Source organism: Antennarius striatus, chromosome 12 (genome assembly GCF_040054535.1).
Source record: "Antennarius striatus isolate MH-2024 chromosome 12, ASM4005453v1, whole genome shotgun sequence".
In the NCBI taxonomy this organism is placed as follows: Eukaryota; Metazoa; Chordata; class Actinopteri; order Lophiiformes; family Antennariidae; genus Antennarius; species Antennarius striatus.
In genome coordinates, this window is record NC_090787.1 from 20,689,622 (window position 1) to 20,707,500 (window position 17,879).

At 42.1% G+C, this 17,879-nt stretch overlaps 1 protein-coding gene across 1 annotated transcript in view; it reads left to right on the forward strand.

Moving 5' to 3' along the window:
- The first annotated feature begins 16,728 nt into the window (after positions 1-16,728).
- Positions 16,729-17,879, forward strand: part of klf7b (Kruppel like factor 7b) — a 60,472-nt gene continuing 59,321 nt past the window's right edge. Inside the window, exon 1 of the mRNA XM_068329413.1 lies at positions 16,729-17,099. Within this exon, the coding sequence (XP_068185514.1) occupies positions 16,998-17,099 (102 nt within the window). The 5' untranslated portion in view covers positions 16,729-16,997. The remainder of the gene's footprint in view (positions 17,100-17,879) is intronic.

The window sequence follows — 17,879 nt, forward strand, 5'->3', positions numbered from 1 at the left end:
ACAGTGCATTGTGAGGTAAAGGAGCTAAGCAGAAATAGAGAGAAAGGAAAGGACGTGTGGAAGTGAGATACAAAACCAACACCACCGTTTCCCTGTGCTGCTATGCCAAAGGGATTCTGATTTATTTTGCAGCTATGACCTCTTTCTCCTTCACCTAATCTATGTCAAATATTCTCTCCACAACCCCATTCCTGAGGATCTGTTTATGGAAGCTGAGTCTTTGAAACCCAGCAGTCTTTAAAGTTCAGAGGCTGCAAGATGGCAGCTGCTAATGTCAATGCTAATGATGCTCAGCAAACCCAGTGAATACTCAAAACACCTCCACACCGCCCAAAGGCTCACAGAGGCCAAGGTGCCATCACTCCTGAATTCTCATTTTAGAGAGCCAGACAGGGCAAAGATGGAGATGCTGTTACCAAAATAGATCCTTATTTTAAAAAAATAAAATAAAATATGGGGCTTCTTTCATTTCTATGTAAACAAAAATAAATGATAAAAAAGGTAAAAAAAAGTTTTAAAGCTTCGTAGGTATTGTTAGAGAGAGAGAGAGACGGCATTCTTCAGCTGTCATGTCAGCATAGAATTATCATCTGGAAGCCGCATGGAAAATACCGGGAAATCCCCATTTTCCTCACTAAAGGAAGCTTGGGGAGTGACGGGCTGCAGGCTGAGAAGAGGAGACAGACCATAATGAAGATCGCTTCAGTAACACGTGTCTGCAGTCTGCATTCAGCTGCAGGCTCCTCGTCATGTATGGCCTGCAGCTGGGCCACAAGGATCTGTGGACGGTTGTCCCACAAAACCTGATCTTAAGGTCTGTCCTTTTCACTCATCATACATTTTAATGTCGATTATATTATTCTGCACAGTACAGTATTTCAGAGTCTTCTCAATACATTGTAATCAATAACCATGAGTCACTTCTTAATGTACACCAATTGTAGGTGTTAGAATAATACTACTCAGAAAGATGGACGTATAGAATTACCATAAGTATATAGAAAATGGAGTTAAGGGGAAATTACTAACAAGTATTATGTGACTAAAGTGACATATGCAGGGGAACATCTTGTGGGAATAAATCATGTTTTGCTCTGCGTTGATAAGACTCTTATTCCAACTGCTTTATGGATCGTGATGACATTTTATACTGTACATGTGTGCTTGAGTTGCCAATTTAACGCCTTGGAACCTGTTCAACGCTACACGCTGATGAGTGTGTTACTGGTGATAGCTGTGATACTCATCATCTCAAGGGCATAACAGAATATATTCATTTAAAGTCTCTCAATGTGTTTTTTACCCCTTACATGACTTTGTTGCTGTCTTTCGGTGTGGACCCTTATCAGACATGCTTAATGATTGGATTGTGTTGCAGATGCTGTCTGCTTTCACTAATTGTGCCCCTGCGACATTGAAGTAACACGCATTTGAAGCTCACCTCATTGTTGTCCGTAAGGCAATTTTAATTTTTAATCACATCTTTTTTCACTTCCGACGGCTCTTGTTTTGTCACATTCATCTGTTTTAAAATGTACTTATTTGGTTCTATGGTTTAACCATTTTATTAATTTTATGATTTTTTCTGAGCTTCCAGTTTGTGTTTCTTTCTGTCTTCTGATCTTTCATTCTTTGCTTCCCCCTGGCTAACGGTAATAAATATTTGTCGAAAAGATGATTTGTTTAAAATAGCCAGTGTGTCTGCTGGTTCTGAGACCAGAACCCCCTCTTCCACCACTTCCCTGCCAGCGGCCTTTGACATCGGTAAGAACATTGTTTTGGTTCCCACATTTCGAGAGACTCAAGTCGCCTCCTATTTTGGTGCATTTGAGCGTATAGCTAAAGCTTTACAGAGGCCCTCGGATGTGTGGGCCCTTTTACTATAATGTAAAATTCAGAGGAAAGCTCAGGATAGTTCCATTTGAGGGGGACGGAGTCAGAACACGGGAGCCCCCCAAGGATGTGTTCTGAGCCCCCTCCTCTTCACTCTGCTGACCCACGACTGCACACCGACTTCCAGCTCCAACCTCTTCATTAAGTTTGCAGACGACACGACTGTAAAACTTTATGAAGCCTACATTTCCGTAGGCTGTCTCATCAACAACAACGATGAGACAGCCTACAGGAATGAGGGGGGCCTCCTGGCTATGTGGTGCAAGGACAACCATCTCCATCTGAATGTGGAGAAGACGAAGGAGATTGTTGTGGACTTCAGGAGAACACGCACCCAGCCTGCTCCACTAACCATCAACGGTGCTGCAGTGGAAAGGGTGAGCAGCACCAAGTTCCTGGGTGTGCACATCTCTGAGGACCTGTCCTGGGACCGCAACACCCCATCGCTGGACAAAAAAGCCCAACAACGCCTCTACTTCCTCCGCAAACTGAGGAGAGCAAGAGCCCCACCCCCATCATGCTGACTTTCTACAGAGGCCCCATGGAGAGCATCCTGACCAGCTGCATCACCCTGTGGTACGGCGCCTGCACCGTTTCCTGCAGACCCTGCAGCGCATCGTGAGAGCAGCTGAAAGATCACTGGTGTCTCTCTCCCTTCCCTCACAGACATTTATAACACCTGCCTCACCTGTGTTGTCCTGCCTGTTGTACTGCCTGTTGTACTGCCTGTTGTACTGCCTGTTGTACTGCCTGTGTTGTCCTGCCTGTGTTGTCCTGCCTGTGTTGTACTGCCTGTTGTACTGTCTGTGTTGTACTGCCTGTTGTACTGCCTGTTGTACTGCCTGTTTACCGTGGGTCAGAGAGGACTGCAATTTCATCTGTGCTGTATGTCCTGCATGTATGGTACACTTGACAATGAAGCTGACTTTGACTCTATCCTTACTAGGCAGCGATTGTGAAATCAGACTGTAGCACTGGAAGCCACCACGGAGGCTGCAGCCACCGGCTGTTTAACCTTTGCGTTGTCACCTGTATCCTGCGTGTTATTCTGTGGCTCCGGGTCGGCGGTTGTCGACTCAGCGGGGGATGGAGTCGGAAACCGTTGGATTTTTGGGTTTTTTTTGGCAAAATAAACTAAATAATAAATAAATAAACTAAAAAATGTTGTCATTTTGACATTGCTTTTCTTTCTTTAGTGAAGAATGTTCAGCCTCTGCTGACCTAATTAAACACAGCTTAGGTGCATAGCAAAGGTCTGAAAATAATGATCATCCTCTCAATATAGGCCACATTAGCATCACATTAACCTTTGAGACGTTTGTGTGTGCATATGTTTGTTAGAGGACAAAAGGGTCAAATTCTGTCTCTCCTCCCTTTAGGTCTTTGTGTTTTAGAAGTATGGTCTTTGTCTTTTTATGTTGTTTCCCCTCCTCTTTTTTTTAGTTGGACATTTTTAAAGTAATTTCTAACCAGAAAATTAAAGCAGTTACCAACACAAAAAAATGAGTTGCAGTATGATACGTAAGAATGTTCATATATATTGTGTCAAATAACAGAATAAATCCTCATCCAATCACATCTGGTGCTCTCCCAGTGCCTAATATGATAATGCCATTGTTTACAGCATCATTTCTGCGCTACTGTTTACTGTGTGGTCATAGAAACATAAAATTTTGGTGGAAAATACTAGACATGGCCAAAAACAAAAATGCCTCTGTTGTTGCTTATAGCTTTGTTTCTCTCCTCTACTTCTCTTCCACACTTCGTTAATCAGACTCACACTGGGCTCAATTCTCATGCATATGCATATATTTATAGACATGCGCTCTGTCAGCAGGTGGTGTAAATTTTCTTACAATGTAATGAACTGTTTGTGCATATCTGAGAGGCAGTTTCCTCACTTTATGGAGTACAATACCTGGCCTGAGGCAGTACTGCATGATTTTTCTGTCTCTGCTCTTTGACGGTAAGATCGATAATAGAGAACACAATAGATGTCGTTTTCCATGTGGACATTGTAGAGTGCTCTTGTACTGGGAGAAAGAGGTGCACCTGTGCAGTAATGATACTGTCCAATCAGCTCCTTGATGACTCAGATCTGTCATATGGACCACAGCGTCACTCCGTGTTGAGGGGTGTTGGAACATTCTCCTTTTGCTGCATGATTGACATTGTGTTGTGTGATTAAACGGAACTTTAGAGTGGCATTTTATTTTAGCAGCTCAATGCACACCTGTGTAATAATCATATTGTTCCATCAGCATTGTTTCAGGTGGGTGGATTATCTTCAACACACATTGAAGAAATCATAGAGCAGCAACACCCGTAGAAGACAAATGATGTAGGAACCAATGTTGGCTGTGTTAGGTTTCTGTCCTGAAGCATTAGCTGCTGAACACGGAACGTTTTGCTATTTGATGTTAAAATTGGTTGCAGTTTCTTTGGGGATACCAAGTCCTGCTGGAAAAGGAGACCAGTGTCTCCATAAAGCTGGTCAACAGACAGAAGCATGATGTGCTCTAAACTCTCCTGGCAGAGGCCATGTTGACGTTGGACTCGATAAACCCCGTGGACCAACACCAGCAGATGACATGGACCCCAAACCATCACGGACTGGACTTCAGCAGCTCGGATTCTGGTCTTTCCACTCTTCTTCCAGACTCTGGGACCTGGATTTCCAAATGAAATGCAATATATGCTTTCATCCGGTGAACAATGGTCCAGTTCTTCTCTTTAGCCCAGGTAAGATGCTTCTGATATAGTCTCTCACATCTGTGTGAAGGCTGTTGATGCTCTGACTACATTCTTAGTCCACTTCTTGTGAAGTTCCCCCAACTTCTTGACTCTGCTTTGTTTGACAATCTTCTCATGGCTGAGGTCGTCCCTGTTAGTAATACCGCTCTGTAACCAGCAGAAAGGTGGTGCTTCAAAGCCACTTCATGGTTATGAAATAGGTAGTGGGGGTGTTACCGGAGATTATTATGTAGCTTATGGTTTCTACATGAGCATTTGTGTCTCAGCAGAGGAGGACAAACCTGTTAGAGCAACATGCCACTCTTTACCAGCAGCTCACCAGGGACGACACATTCAGACGGAAACTCTCTCTCTCTCTAACACACACACACACACACACACACACACACACACACACACACACACACACACACACACACACATACACAGAAAGAGAGAATTTGACACATGAATTGATGCCAAGAAACGACAGACAGAAACGCACCAAATCCAGTATGCATACACAAATTATTTCTAAGGGCGGAAAAAAGTAAGAATTCAGTGTCTTAATCGGCAACAGGCTAACACTAAACACATCCTTGCACATATCCCAGTGGAGTAATCACCATAGCAACTGTAAACAGCTAATCTATTCAGAGATGCACCATTCGTCTCCCAGTACAAGCAGAACCTCCAATTAGACCTCCATTTGTTTCTCGTATTGTCGGCGATATAAAAACCAGCTGAACATCAGCTCAACATTTTGCATTTTAGAATTCGGGAACACTTCTCAGCCATTATTGTTTATTAGCCTGTCGTTCTGTCTTCTCACACATGCTTAATGATTTTGTGCTATCGTTGTCTGACGCTGTTGTTTCACATATCAGGTGGTCCCACGTTCTGATTACCTAGCTACCTTCCTTTAATACATTTCTCTCTGTAGCTCAAATTAATTCATTTTTCTGTTACAGGCAAACTGAACCCTTCCGATCACCACCTGATCTTGGGAGATTCACCAGCTTCATAATTTCGTCAGCCTCAGCAGATTCATCAGCCGCCACCACCAGTGTTTGGAGTCCATCCCTGCTTCTCAGGGAAGATGCCTTTCGATTGTAATCCCCACAAAACCTCTCTGATGTTATCTATTATAACCTAGACCTTAGCTTCAGTCAGCTGAGTCTCTTTATTGAATGTTTAGCCTCTTTTAGTGGAACCTGTTGTATTCACACTGGAGAGACGGAGCTCGATCTGAACCCTTTATTTATTTGTCACTTCTGACCATAAACTTGAGAAATGAGAAACTTTACTGCCTGATGTGATATCATAAGATATATAATGTTTGGATACATTCAGTGGCTCAGTTGGCACCCAAAACTATATAAGTGTCTGTTTTGCTTTTATGGTGCTAAAAGTGTCAGTTGCTTTACCGTTAGATAGCTTGCCAACTGACAATACATTTAGCAATACATACAACAATACAATAACTATACATTTAGTGCTCCAATCATAAGAAGGTAATGTATCTTCAAAATTAAAGATTAAGATTCAGATTAAATTCACTTTATTGATCCCTCAAATGGGGAAATTCTCTTTTCACTCACACATGTGGGGAAAAAAACAAAAAATATGAAAAATATTTTAAAAATATTAATATTATATATTTATTATATTTAATATCAAAAATATATTTTAAAAAAATATTATTTGAAACCAAACACCTTTAGACCAGTTTAAGGTTCATTTGCATATTGCTCCTCAGTGTTTGAACCTCAGTGTTACACCACACTGACATCAGTCTGATAAAACTATAAAATGAAAGAACAGTGAGGACAGAGGAGAGGGAGAGATGGAATCGAATGTGGGAGAGGAGGGAGGTGTTCAGAGTCACAGCAGTGTGTTAACGGGAGCCATGCATGGCAAATTGGACTGAATTTTCTGCCTGTGCAATTTCAATACATAAATGCAGGCGTACATAACCATGCTTAATAAGTGCCGCGCTAATGCATTGTATAATCTCCTCTAAATTAATATGTTCAACACAATTGGCTGGAAATTAATTCCTGTCACAGCGTATCCAAATGAGGAGATTTATTCTGTTCTGTCAGTCATAAAACCCTTCGGAGCCCGAGGCAGATTATTACCAAACACGCCGTCCCCTGTAAGGATGATTATGTGGTTATGTGTGGTACTATATGTATGTCTGCTATGTCTAAACATCCATTACCAGAGCTTTAAAGAGTCAGTGACGAGAGCTAGTCATCAAACAAAGGCCATCGTGATGATGAGATGAAGAGAAAGGCCGCAGCTTTTTGTTTTATGGCTTCATAAAGAACAGAATGTCTCCACGGGCTCTTCAACCACACAACACTTCAGTTTCAAGGCCTTTTCTTTCCCACACTTGCTTTTCTCTCTTATTGTTTCTCATGTTTCCTGTCTGCTGAAAATTCTACAACGTAAAATAACTCACTGAAAGACTAGAATTCAATTTTGTGAAATCTGATTTCTGCAGTTCAACTCTTAGACGACTTGAGCCACGCAGTAGCAGCAGGCAGAATTTAAACCAGCAATTTAAACCAGCAATAATAACGGCTATCAGGATTTTTTAACACTTTCTTTTTCATTATAGAATTGTTTGCTGTGCCCATAACTTTCCATCATAAATAGAAAATGTGTATTACCGTTAATGCTACATGAATGTTTACAATGCAATGTTGTCCAGTGATGGAAAAAATGCAAGTAAATAACAATGTGAATTATCAGTACAATAAAGAACCGCTTGGAGGCAGATGGATAGTAGACTTTTAACCACAAAACTGTTTCAACATCTGGTAATTGTAGGTGCGGCTTGTGGCTACAAACATTTTAGAGTCAGTTAGCAGAATAAAAAAATACAAAAGATCTTTTCTCTTTGTACAGTTGAATGAAGAATATATTCACGTTTCATCTATTTGTTCACGCTTGGCACTGGTGCATGCACACATTTGCATGCACGCGCGCGCACACACACACACACACACACACACACACACAGACAGACACACACACACAAATACACAGACCTGCAGGCGTATAGTTTTTCTTTATTAAAAACCAGAAAAGGCAATTAGCACCAGAATACACTTAACCCTGTATTACTCCCTCAGCTCGGGGATATATTGCTTCTTCCTCTCCATTATTAAAAATATCACAGACATGAGAGGAGAGCGCTAACACCGAAATATCACATCTACATGGTGAGCAAAAGGAGGCAAGGAAACGTGTTCTATTTATTTGAGTGCATTCTAGACACCAGCACTCCTCGTTTATGACTGACGGGTTTTTAAAAGGTGAAGCAAAGTAAAACATTACATGAATCATATATAAAGTTGCAGCCAAAAACATTTTTCTTATTCATCTCTAGTTTTTTCTTTGTATGATTAAGTCACAGTCAGCGGTGTCTGGGCAATGGAGTCTTTAAAGTGTATAGTATTTTTTTAACCAGTTTATGATGGTAAAAACAGATATTTTCCTTATGTAAATCCATGGCGAGGGTCAGAATGTGGTTGACTATTCTAGCAGACCTGGGAAACTCTCTTTCTATTGCATTCCAGTGCTGCTGTGTTGTGTGCAGAGTTGTAACTTTCAGGCCTTTCTGTTGTTCATGATTCAGTTTTCCGCTTCACCTCAGTCACGCTGGATTTTTATGCTAAAACCTGATGTGTGGTTCAGTGAAGCAGCAGTGACTCATCCAGCAGAACAAAATAAGAGTGTTGTGTTGTGTTGTCTAGCGCGATGTCCACCTTGACTCAGGGTTAAGTGCACGTCAGTCCCAATCAAACCAGCTGCTCCACTTTTTATTTCATGAAAAACTTTTTGACTCTGCTGCTCAGAGTTGAACTACGACCAACAAATTTCTCATTCTGAGTATATTTGAGTGCAGCTAACTTCCCGTGCCCACTAGAACAGTCAGTCAGTCATTTAAAATATCATTCTATACATTATGGCTGTTGGACAAAATGAAATTAGTCTAGCCAGAGCTATTTATGTACCTCAACATACAATAATAATCCGTTCTGTGACTGAGCTCTTGAATCAAAGAACATTTTCCCATTTAACTAAAATAATTTGAATTCCATTCCATCTTTGTAAAAAGCCCCAAACCCCCTAAAATATGAAAACAAACACATTTTTTTATCAGTTAATAGACATGCATACCTTACCTGTGTATAATTAATTCAACTAGTAGTGGTGTCCAAAAGCACAGCCTGTATCTTGGATTTTGCTTGTATGTTGAACAAAAATGTGGACAGAGCAACTATAGCTCTATAATTATATTTATCTCAAATAACTTGCTTTTCAATCAGCTCGTACCTCAAGGTACTACTGTATTTATTTAAATAATTGTAGTTATAGGCTTTCATATTATGATGTTTAAGACATTGTAATTTTCAAAACTAGAATCAGGGTAGTTACCTTTGCAAAGGCAGAGAGATGTTCGAAATTCTGTTTCCTTAGTACCATCCGTCTGATTTGTAGATCTCTAACCACCCTCTGCTTGTCATTCAGCATGTTGTGTAATAAATATGCTCTGAAATCAGATATTTGTGTAAGTCTCCTTCTTCAGTCGGACGGCTCCCCTGACCACCGGGGTCCACTACGGTGTTTGAGGGTTACCCCCCCTTGAGGCACCCAAGACCTTGAGACCACAGCTCTCAGTTGCAGCTTCAGCAATGGAAGTTTTGAACATCGACCATTCAGGTTCAATGCCCCCAGTCTCCACAGGGACGCACGAGAAGCTCCTTCGGAGGTGTGAATTGAAGGCCTCGTGGACAGAGTCCTCCTCCAGACGTTCCCAGTTCACCCGCACTACTCGTTTGGGTTTACCAGGTCAATCCAAAGGTTTCCTCCGCCAACGGACCCAACTCACCACCAGGTGGTGATCAGTTGACAGCTCTGCCCCTCTCTTCACCCGAGTGTCCAAAACACACGGTCGAGGGTCAGATGATACGGTCACAAGATCAATCATTGACCTCCGACCCAGGGTGCTCTGGTACCAGGTATACTTATGAGCATCCTTGTGTTCGAACATGGTGTTAGTTATGAACAATCCGTGACTAGCACAGAAGTCCAACAACATAACACCGCTCGGGTTCAGATCAGGGAGGCCATTCCTCCCAATCACGCCCCTCCAAGTGTCTCCATCATTGCCGACGTGTGCATTGAAGTCCCCCAGGAGAACAATGGAGTCCCCTGCAGGGATCCCTTCAAGGACCCCATTTAGGGACCCCAAGAAGGCCGAATACTCTGAACAAATAACAGTCAGAGTCCCCCCCCCCCCCTACAGCCTTAAGGCGTAGGGAGGCGACCCTCTCATCCACCGGGGTAAACTCCAACACAGCAGCGCTCAGAGCCGGGGGCTTGTGAGTATCCCCACACCCGCCCTGCGCCTCACACCTGATGCAACTCCGGAGTAAAACAAGGTCCAACCCCTATCCAGGAGTTTGGATCGAGAACCAAGGCTATGTGTGGACATAAGCCCCCCCAGATCCAACTGGTAACGCTCCACCCCCAACACAAGCTCCGGCTACTTCTGCGCCAATGAGGTGACATTCCACGTCCCCAAAGCCAATTTCTGCCGCCCGGGTGTGGTCCGTCGTGACCCCCTGTCATCACTGCCACCCATATGGCAGCGCACCCGACCCCATCAATCTGCCTGGTGGGTGGTGGGTCCACAGGGGTGGGAAGAGTCTACGGTGTCTTTTTGGGTTGAGACTGGCCAGGCCCCATGGCAGACCCGGCCACCAGGCGCTCGCTGACGGGCCCTCCGTCCTGGCCTGGCTCCAGACGTGGGCCCTGGCCTTCCTCCAGGCAGGGTCACTTTTAACCCTTCTCGGTTTTTCATGGAGTCTTCTGAGCCATTCTTTGTCTGGCCCTTCACCTGAGACCTGTTTGCCTTGGGTGACCCTACCAGGAGTACAGGACTCCAGACAACATAGCTCTTAGGATACTTAGGGCTCAAAAACCTCTCCACACTGATTAATTCTAATCAACCTTTTATCTTACCAACCTCACTGTTCTGTGTCTTTATGCACTCAGTTTAACCTCACAGCAACCAACAGAATTTTAATCTTTTCTATGTCCTTTAAATGTGGTCTCCTAAAAAGACCCAAAGTTTTAAAAAAAATGTTTTCATTAACATTAAAAATGTATTTTTTAATAAAAATTATTCAAATTATGATCCTGCTTTCTGTATTAACCTCTTAAAGTTTCAATCCTGATTCAAAATGAAAACACTGCAGTAAAATGTATTTTCTCTTACTCTGCTCCATTATTTTCTGTGCCAAGACAACACAACACAAAAATATGATTACAACACTGTGTGTGAAGCTGGGCTACACACGCGCACACACACGCATGCGCACACACACACACACACACACACACACACACACACACACACACACACACACACACACACGCACGCACGCACACACACAAATACCAAGATCTTGAAATATTCATCTTAGAGTTACTGGTTTTAGCCAGAAACAAAAACACAGATTATAGACAAAATCATTGTTACTGTGAAATTTCTTTTTCAATGTCTTTTCTTTCCATTTTCTCTTAATCCTCTTTGTGTCTTTTTAATAATTTATGACTTAAGCTCCTTCTCTCAGTCTTTATTTGCAGTAGCTGGACAGAAAAAACAGAGATCAGAAGAGTTGAAGATAAAAGAATCTCACAATGTATAAGAAGAATAAGATGATAAATAAGAAGCAGGACTAAGACTTAAATGTAATAGTAGTAGTAGTAGTAGTAGTAGTAGTAGTAGTAGTAGTAGTAGTAGTAGTAGTAGTAGGAGGAGGAGGAGGAGGAGGACAAGAAGGGGAGGAGAAGTAGTAACTTGTGTAAGTAGAAGGAGGCCGACAAGAAAAGAATATGGAGGAGGAGCGTCAGTCGTACTTCATAGAACCTGCATCAAGGTAACACTACATAGATAAATGAAGTAGTGGGTATACAAATGGTCTAATACAAATGTAGTATTAGTAATGGTAGTAGTAGTAGTAGTATTAATATCAATATTATTATTAGTAGTAGTAGTAGCAGTAGTAGTAGTTGTAGAAGTAGAATTAATAGTAGTAATAGCAGCTAGTAGAGCTAGTAGTAATAGTCGTAGTAATAGGAGTACTATTGGTAGTAGTAGTAATAGTAATGGTAGTAATAGTAGTAGAATTAGTAGTAGCAGCATTACAAGTAGTAATAGCAGTAGTAGTAGTAGTAATAGTAGTATTTTGCATTATTAATATTAGTAGTAGTAGTAGTAGTAGCAGTAGTAATAGTAGTAGTAGTAGTAATAGTAGTGGTAATAGTAGTAGTAGTATTAATAGTCATACTAGTATTAGTAGTAGTACTAATAGTAGTTTGTAGAGGTAGTAGTAAAAGTAGTAGTAGTAATAGCAGTACTATTAGTAGTAGTAGTAGTAGTAGTAGTAGAAATGTAGTGGCAATAATAGTAGTCGTATTAATGGAAGTAGTAGTAATATTAATAGTAGGATTTGTAGTAGCGGTAGTGGTAATAGTAGTAGTAATAATAGTATTAGTAGTTGTAATAGTAGTAGTAGTAGTAGTAGTAGTAGTACTATTAGTAGTAGTATTAGTAGTAGAAGTAGTAATAGTAGTAGTAGCATTACTATCATTGTTATTAGTAGTAGTAGTAATAATAGTATCATTATTATTATTATGATTAGTAGTAGTAATAGTAGTAGTATCAGTAGTAGTAGTATTTGTAGTGGTAGTAGTAGTAGTAGTAATAGTATATTAGTAGTTGTATTAGTAGGGGTAGTAATAGTAGTAGTATCATTACTATCATTATTAGTAGTAGTAATAGTAGTAGTAGTATTAGTAATAGTAGTAGTAGTATTAGTATTGTTAGTAGTGGTAGTAGTAGTATATTAGTAGTTGTATTAGTAGGAGTAGTAATAGTAGTAGTATTAGTACTATCATTATTAGTAGTAGTAATAGTAGTAGTAGTAGTAATATTAGTAGTAGTATTAGTATTGTTAGTAGTGGTAGTAGTAGTAGTAGTAGTAGTAGTAGTAGTAGTAGTTGTAGTATTGTTAGTAGTGGTAGTAGTAGTATATTAGTAGTGACTGTCGTGCCCAGAGTTTCCCCCGCCTCCAGCTCCCTGTGACCCGCTACGGCAGATAAAATGGTTTGGAAGATGAATGAATGAATAAATGAATGAATGAGTGAATGAATGAATGAATGAGTGAATGAATGAGTGAGTGAGTGAGTGAGTGAGTGAGTGAATGAATGAATGAATGAATGAATGAATGAATGAATGAATGAATGAATGAATGAATGAATGAATGAATGACTTGACTATACAGTAGTAGTTGTTTTCTATGGTGTTATATTGAATCTCACCTAGATATTACGTTTGAGGGCCTCTTATGAGCAATCATTGGCAGTATTGATCTACACCCCCCCATGCCACCCCCAGAAGGCATTCACTCACAAACACACACACACACACACACACACACACACACACACACACACACACACACACACACACACACACACACACACACACACACACACACATGCACTTTAGCCATATCCTTCGTGTTCCACCTCCAGCTCCTTCCTCTCTCCTTTCCTCTGATCCTCCAGACTAAGCTGTAAAAATCAATGGGGAAAATGTCCTGGAACAGTCGATCGGGAAGCCATCTGGTCCTGGTTGTCCTCAGGGACCAGCACTGTGCCCCCCCCAGGGGACGAGACACACGGAGAAGAAGGTGAGAGAGAGAGAGAGAGAGAGAGAGAGAGAAGCCCGAGCTCACAACGCAAAGCAAGTGTTAACTCAATAACAAGAACAGACTCAGTGTGAGCTGCAGATCCTGTGACTCTAGGGGGGGTGAGGAGTAGATAGAGGCTAGTCCATCCATCCACTTCCTTGTAAACGAGACGATCACAATCATCTCTTCTACGGAGGCTTTTTCACCTTGCAGGTCACGGGTCTGATGGCTATACGCCAGAGGTGGGGGACACCCCTCAACAAGATGCCGTGTCACTGAGCAACCACACGAAAGGCAAACAACCACACAACGCACACACTCACACCCACGGACACCTTGGTTTGACCAGTTCACATAGGTTATATGTATTTGGAGGTGGGAGGTGTATTCCCATTAGAATTAGTCAAAAACGAAACGCTAACCTCTTCAAAAACGAGTTTTTCTCTCAGGGTTCACCAACCTAGGAGTGGAGCTGTAACATTTTGAAGCACCAGGCTGCCAGATGACATTTTGACCTTTAATGTCTCCACCTCCATTAGCAGCAAAGCTTCATGGTCAATTCCAAAATAAAGTGCCAGCATGCATCACACCACAGGGTTTATGAGAATTAGACCCAGTGTTGTCTGAGACATCACATTTGAGTTTCAGATGCTGACCTTTAGTTATTGCAGACCCATTAATCCAATTAATTTAATTTGCAAGAGAATGTGCAGGTGTAGCACGGTTGCGTCGCTCACAGTTATAGTGTCAAAGGTGAAGAAAGGTTACAAGTGTAATTGATAAAAAGCGAATGAAAGCGTGGTAAAAGTGAAAAAATGACAAAAGAAGCACGCAAGAAAAAGTAGATATCAAATAAATAATGAACGTGTGATCAGAAGTAAAGAGCCTGAAAGTGAGTCGTAAAAAGATGATCAAATTTTTAAACAAAAAGAATGTAAAGAAAGGAGAATAGAAGACGGGGAGGTGGGAATAAAGGAGGGATGATGGGAATATACCGAGAAGTGTGAGTGTGGGATAGAGATCAGCAGAGAAACTACAGACCATCTGACATCTGAGCCCTTAAGAGGGGTTGAGAGTCTGTCATGAATCAACCAGAGGAACCCACATGTCTGTCTGTCTGTCTGTCTGTCTGTCTGTCTGTCTGTCTGTCTGTCTGTCTGTCTGAGTGTCTGTCTGTCTGTCTGTCTGAGTGTCTGTCTGTCTGTCTGTCTGAGTGTCTGTCTGAGTGTCTGTCTGTCTGTCTGTCTGTCTGTCTGTCTGTCTGTCTGTCTGTCTGTCTGTCTGTCTGAGTGTCTGTCTGTCTGTCTGTCTGTCTGTCTGTCTGTCTGTCTGTCTGTCTGTCTGTCTGTCTGTCTGTCTGAGTGTCTGTCTGTCTGTCTGTCTGTCTGTCTGTCTGTCTGTCTGTCTGTCTGTCTGTCTGTCTGTCTGTCTGTCTGTCTGTCAGCCAGTCTGAGTGTCTGTCTGTCTGTCTGTCAGTCTGTCTGTCTGTCTGTCTGTCTGTCTGTCACCACATTGTAATAAAAAAAAAAGTTTTACGGTGTGAGAATTGAAACACCACATGTCTTAACATAATTATATTATTAACCTGCTTAACAATCCTGACATAAGTTGTTCTTAACTATGTAAATGAATACCTGGAACACTTGTAGCATACTTTGAAGGATATATTTATATATATGTATATATGAAGTACACAGTTATACCTCGGGTTACGTCATTCTCGATTATACATGTTTTTGAAAATACATGGAAAAAATAAAAATAAGTTTATGTCATTTTACTAGACGTAACATCCGTCCGCCACAAATACTGGAATCCTAAAATTATTAGTGAAGCACACAATATCATGTTAATGTGCCATAAATAAGAATGAAATCATATAATATCATATTATTGGTCTGTAGCAACCACCGTGACCCGTGACGCAGAAGAAGCAGCTGAAGAGAAGGAGACTGTACTATAATAGAAATGAATTTTAGTTGTTTGTAAACTTCAAATATATTTGTATTAACCACATATTATTAAAAAATGCATTGATAAATAAAGAACATTATTTTCAGTTGAGCCTGGAGACAATTTAATTCCACTTATGTCATTTTTTCTTCTTTTTTTTACTTATGTCGAGTCTCCTGGAACCAACTAGACGTAAGACGAGGTATACCTGTACAGTTCACCCTCGCGCATTCTCACATCAACGCTTGCGACTTCAACCTCATTGCAAATTTACGCGCATTCTATTGGCTGACGCCATCCAGAAGTGCGCTACGTTCTGTGAGACTTGAACGTACGTGAGACACAAAGTGCTTTAAACAGTTATCAGAGTGTGGGAAAAGGTAACACAGATAGAAGGTGGTTTAAGATCTGTATGGGGAGGGTTCGTAAATGTTAAAATTACCGTAAATAATAAGATAAATAGTTCATCGTTCTATCGCGGAATTTATTAATCGTGTGTGGCGTTAACCGCAAAGAACGAGGACGCACTGTACTAGTATTCAAAGGAAATCTGACCTCCTCATCGTACATAGAGACGGAAATCTTTTATTTTCTGCAGAGACATTTGGTAATAGCGTGGTCTCTATTCATTTATATCGATGCTAATGAATGCTAATGAATGCTAACTTGATTGGCCTCCAAATAGGGATCAACTCCTGCAAACTGAGCAGGTGGGAGGATCGTGTTAGCGATCCCTTCCTTGCACCGCTTCACGACTCCCTGCACGAGGAGCACATGTGAAGCACATGGAGGAGGCGAAGCTGCCACGCCTCACCGAACCAGCCCCCGCTTCAGCTTCAGCTTCCTCTCCTGCAGCTCCTGACGCTCATCCTCACCACCGTTACCCGCTTCAGCCTCCGTTTCCCCGCTTCCACTCCGGGTTTGGCTCTCATCTGCTTGCGCAGCCAGTAATGACTGAAACAGGAATGCTGCTGTTTTTATAGGCCTCTAAAAATAACTCATGCCTTCCTGCCGCCCACATCCGGACTGACAGCCGCCTGCAGCCAATGGGCGCGTCTGCTTCTCTCCCGGCTCCACCCACTCCTCCAGTCTCAGCGCCTCCTTAATTGGACGTCAGTGACATCATCAACCTTATTTACCTTATTAGGTCACGCATGCAGTTGACTGACAGGTGGCTCCTCCCCCCCCCCCCCCCACCCCCCCAATCCCTCCCATTTCGCGCCGGTCGCCTGGATTGCAACGGGGTCCGGGAACAAACCTGGCAACCTGGCAGTTTGAAGGGACCTATCGGCAATCTGGCAATGCGGAAATAGATCTGGCACCCCCCCACCCCCCCACCCCCTCCCGAGCCGAGCCCGGGACCGCGGAGAGAGAGGCGTGACAGAGAGCGCACTGGAGCGGGGGTTTGCAGTGACAAAGATTTTTAAAAAATCAACTCTTTTCTTTCCCGATCGTTTTATTTTAATTTTTAAAGCGCGCTCATCTGCAGCAGCTGCGCGTTTTTTATTTACCCCCCCCCCCCCCCTCCAGCATTTTATTTTTATTTGACAAAGTCTGAGAAGAGGAAACAAGAAGTGCGGCTCTATCGTTTGGATTCCGGACTTCTTGACTTTTTTTTTTCTTCTTTTTGCGTCAAGCATGGATGTTTTGGCGAATTACAGTATTTTCCAAGAACTCCAACTGGTTCATGACACTGGTTATTTCTCTGCGATGCCCTCCCTGGAGGAGAACTGGCAGCAGGTCAGAGATGATGCGGTTCTCACTTCTTCTTCTTCTTCTTGGGGGGGGGGGGGGGGGTTACAAACTGGAATGAAATGTCATGTGTGCGCTGCTTGCTGCTTTCTGTTTGTGCGGTTTGTGTGTGTTTGCGGCGCTCCGGAGCAGTTGCGTCTTTTTGCGCTCACATGGCGCACGGAGAGGTTCGCTGACAGGAGAAAATTACGCACACGCACACGCGCAAATACGCACAAGAGTGGGGGTGGGGGGTGGACTGGGGCTGACACAGGCAGAGCTGAACGCACTATTGGACAACCTTTCCTTTTTTAAAATTTGCACATCTTGAATCCTTCATGATGATTAAAAGAAAATGTTTTTTAACGGTTTCATCCTTACTTTTGATCACTTGTTTAAACCACATTCTTTTTTTTTTTCTTTTTAAATTTTTATTAGAAAATATGAAATGCTGATTCTCATTTTCAAAATGTCCTTTTCCTTTAACCTCCCCTTTAAACTGGACGTGTTGGAGACAAAGCTGGAGCAGCACTCAGGGCTCCACGTTGATCTGATGGGAATTTATCCTTTTAACCCTTTAAGTTGCCAGTTTGACGCACGTCCTTACCTAATGTGAATATGGAAAGTTCAGATGTGTTTTCTGATCTCACAAGAGTGATTTCTTGAACCTTCTGTCTTGTCGTGACGGTTTCTGCACGTTAGACTGAATGGAGGAGACTTCATTCCTTTTTATTTGTCAGTTTTGAGTTGATAAAATGTGAATTACGAGTCACTGGAGGTTTGTTTTAG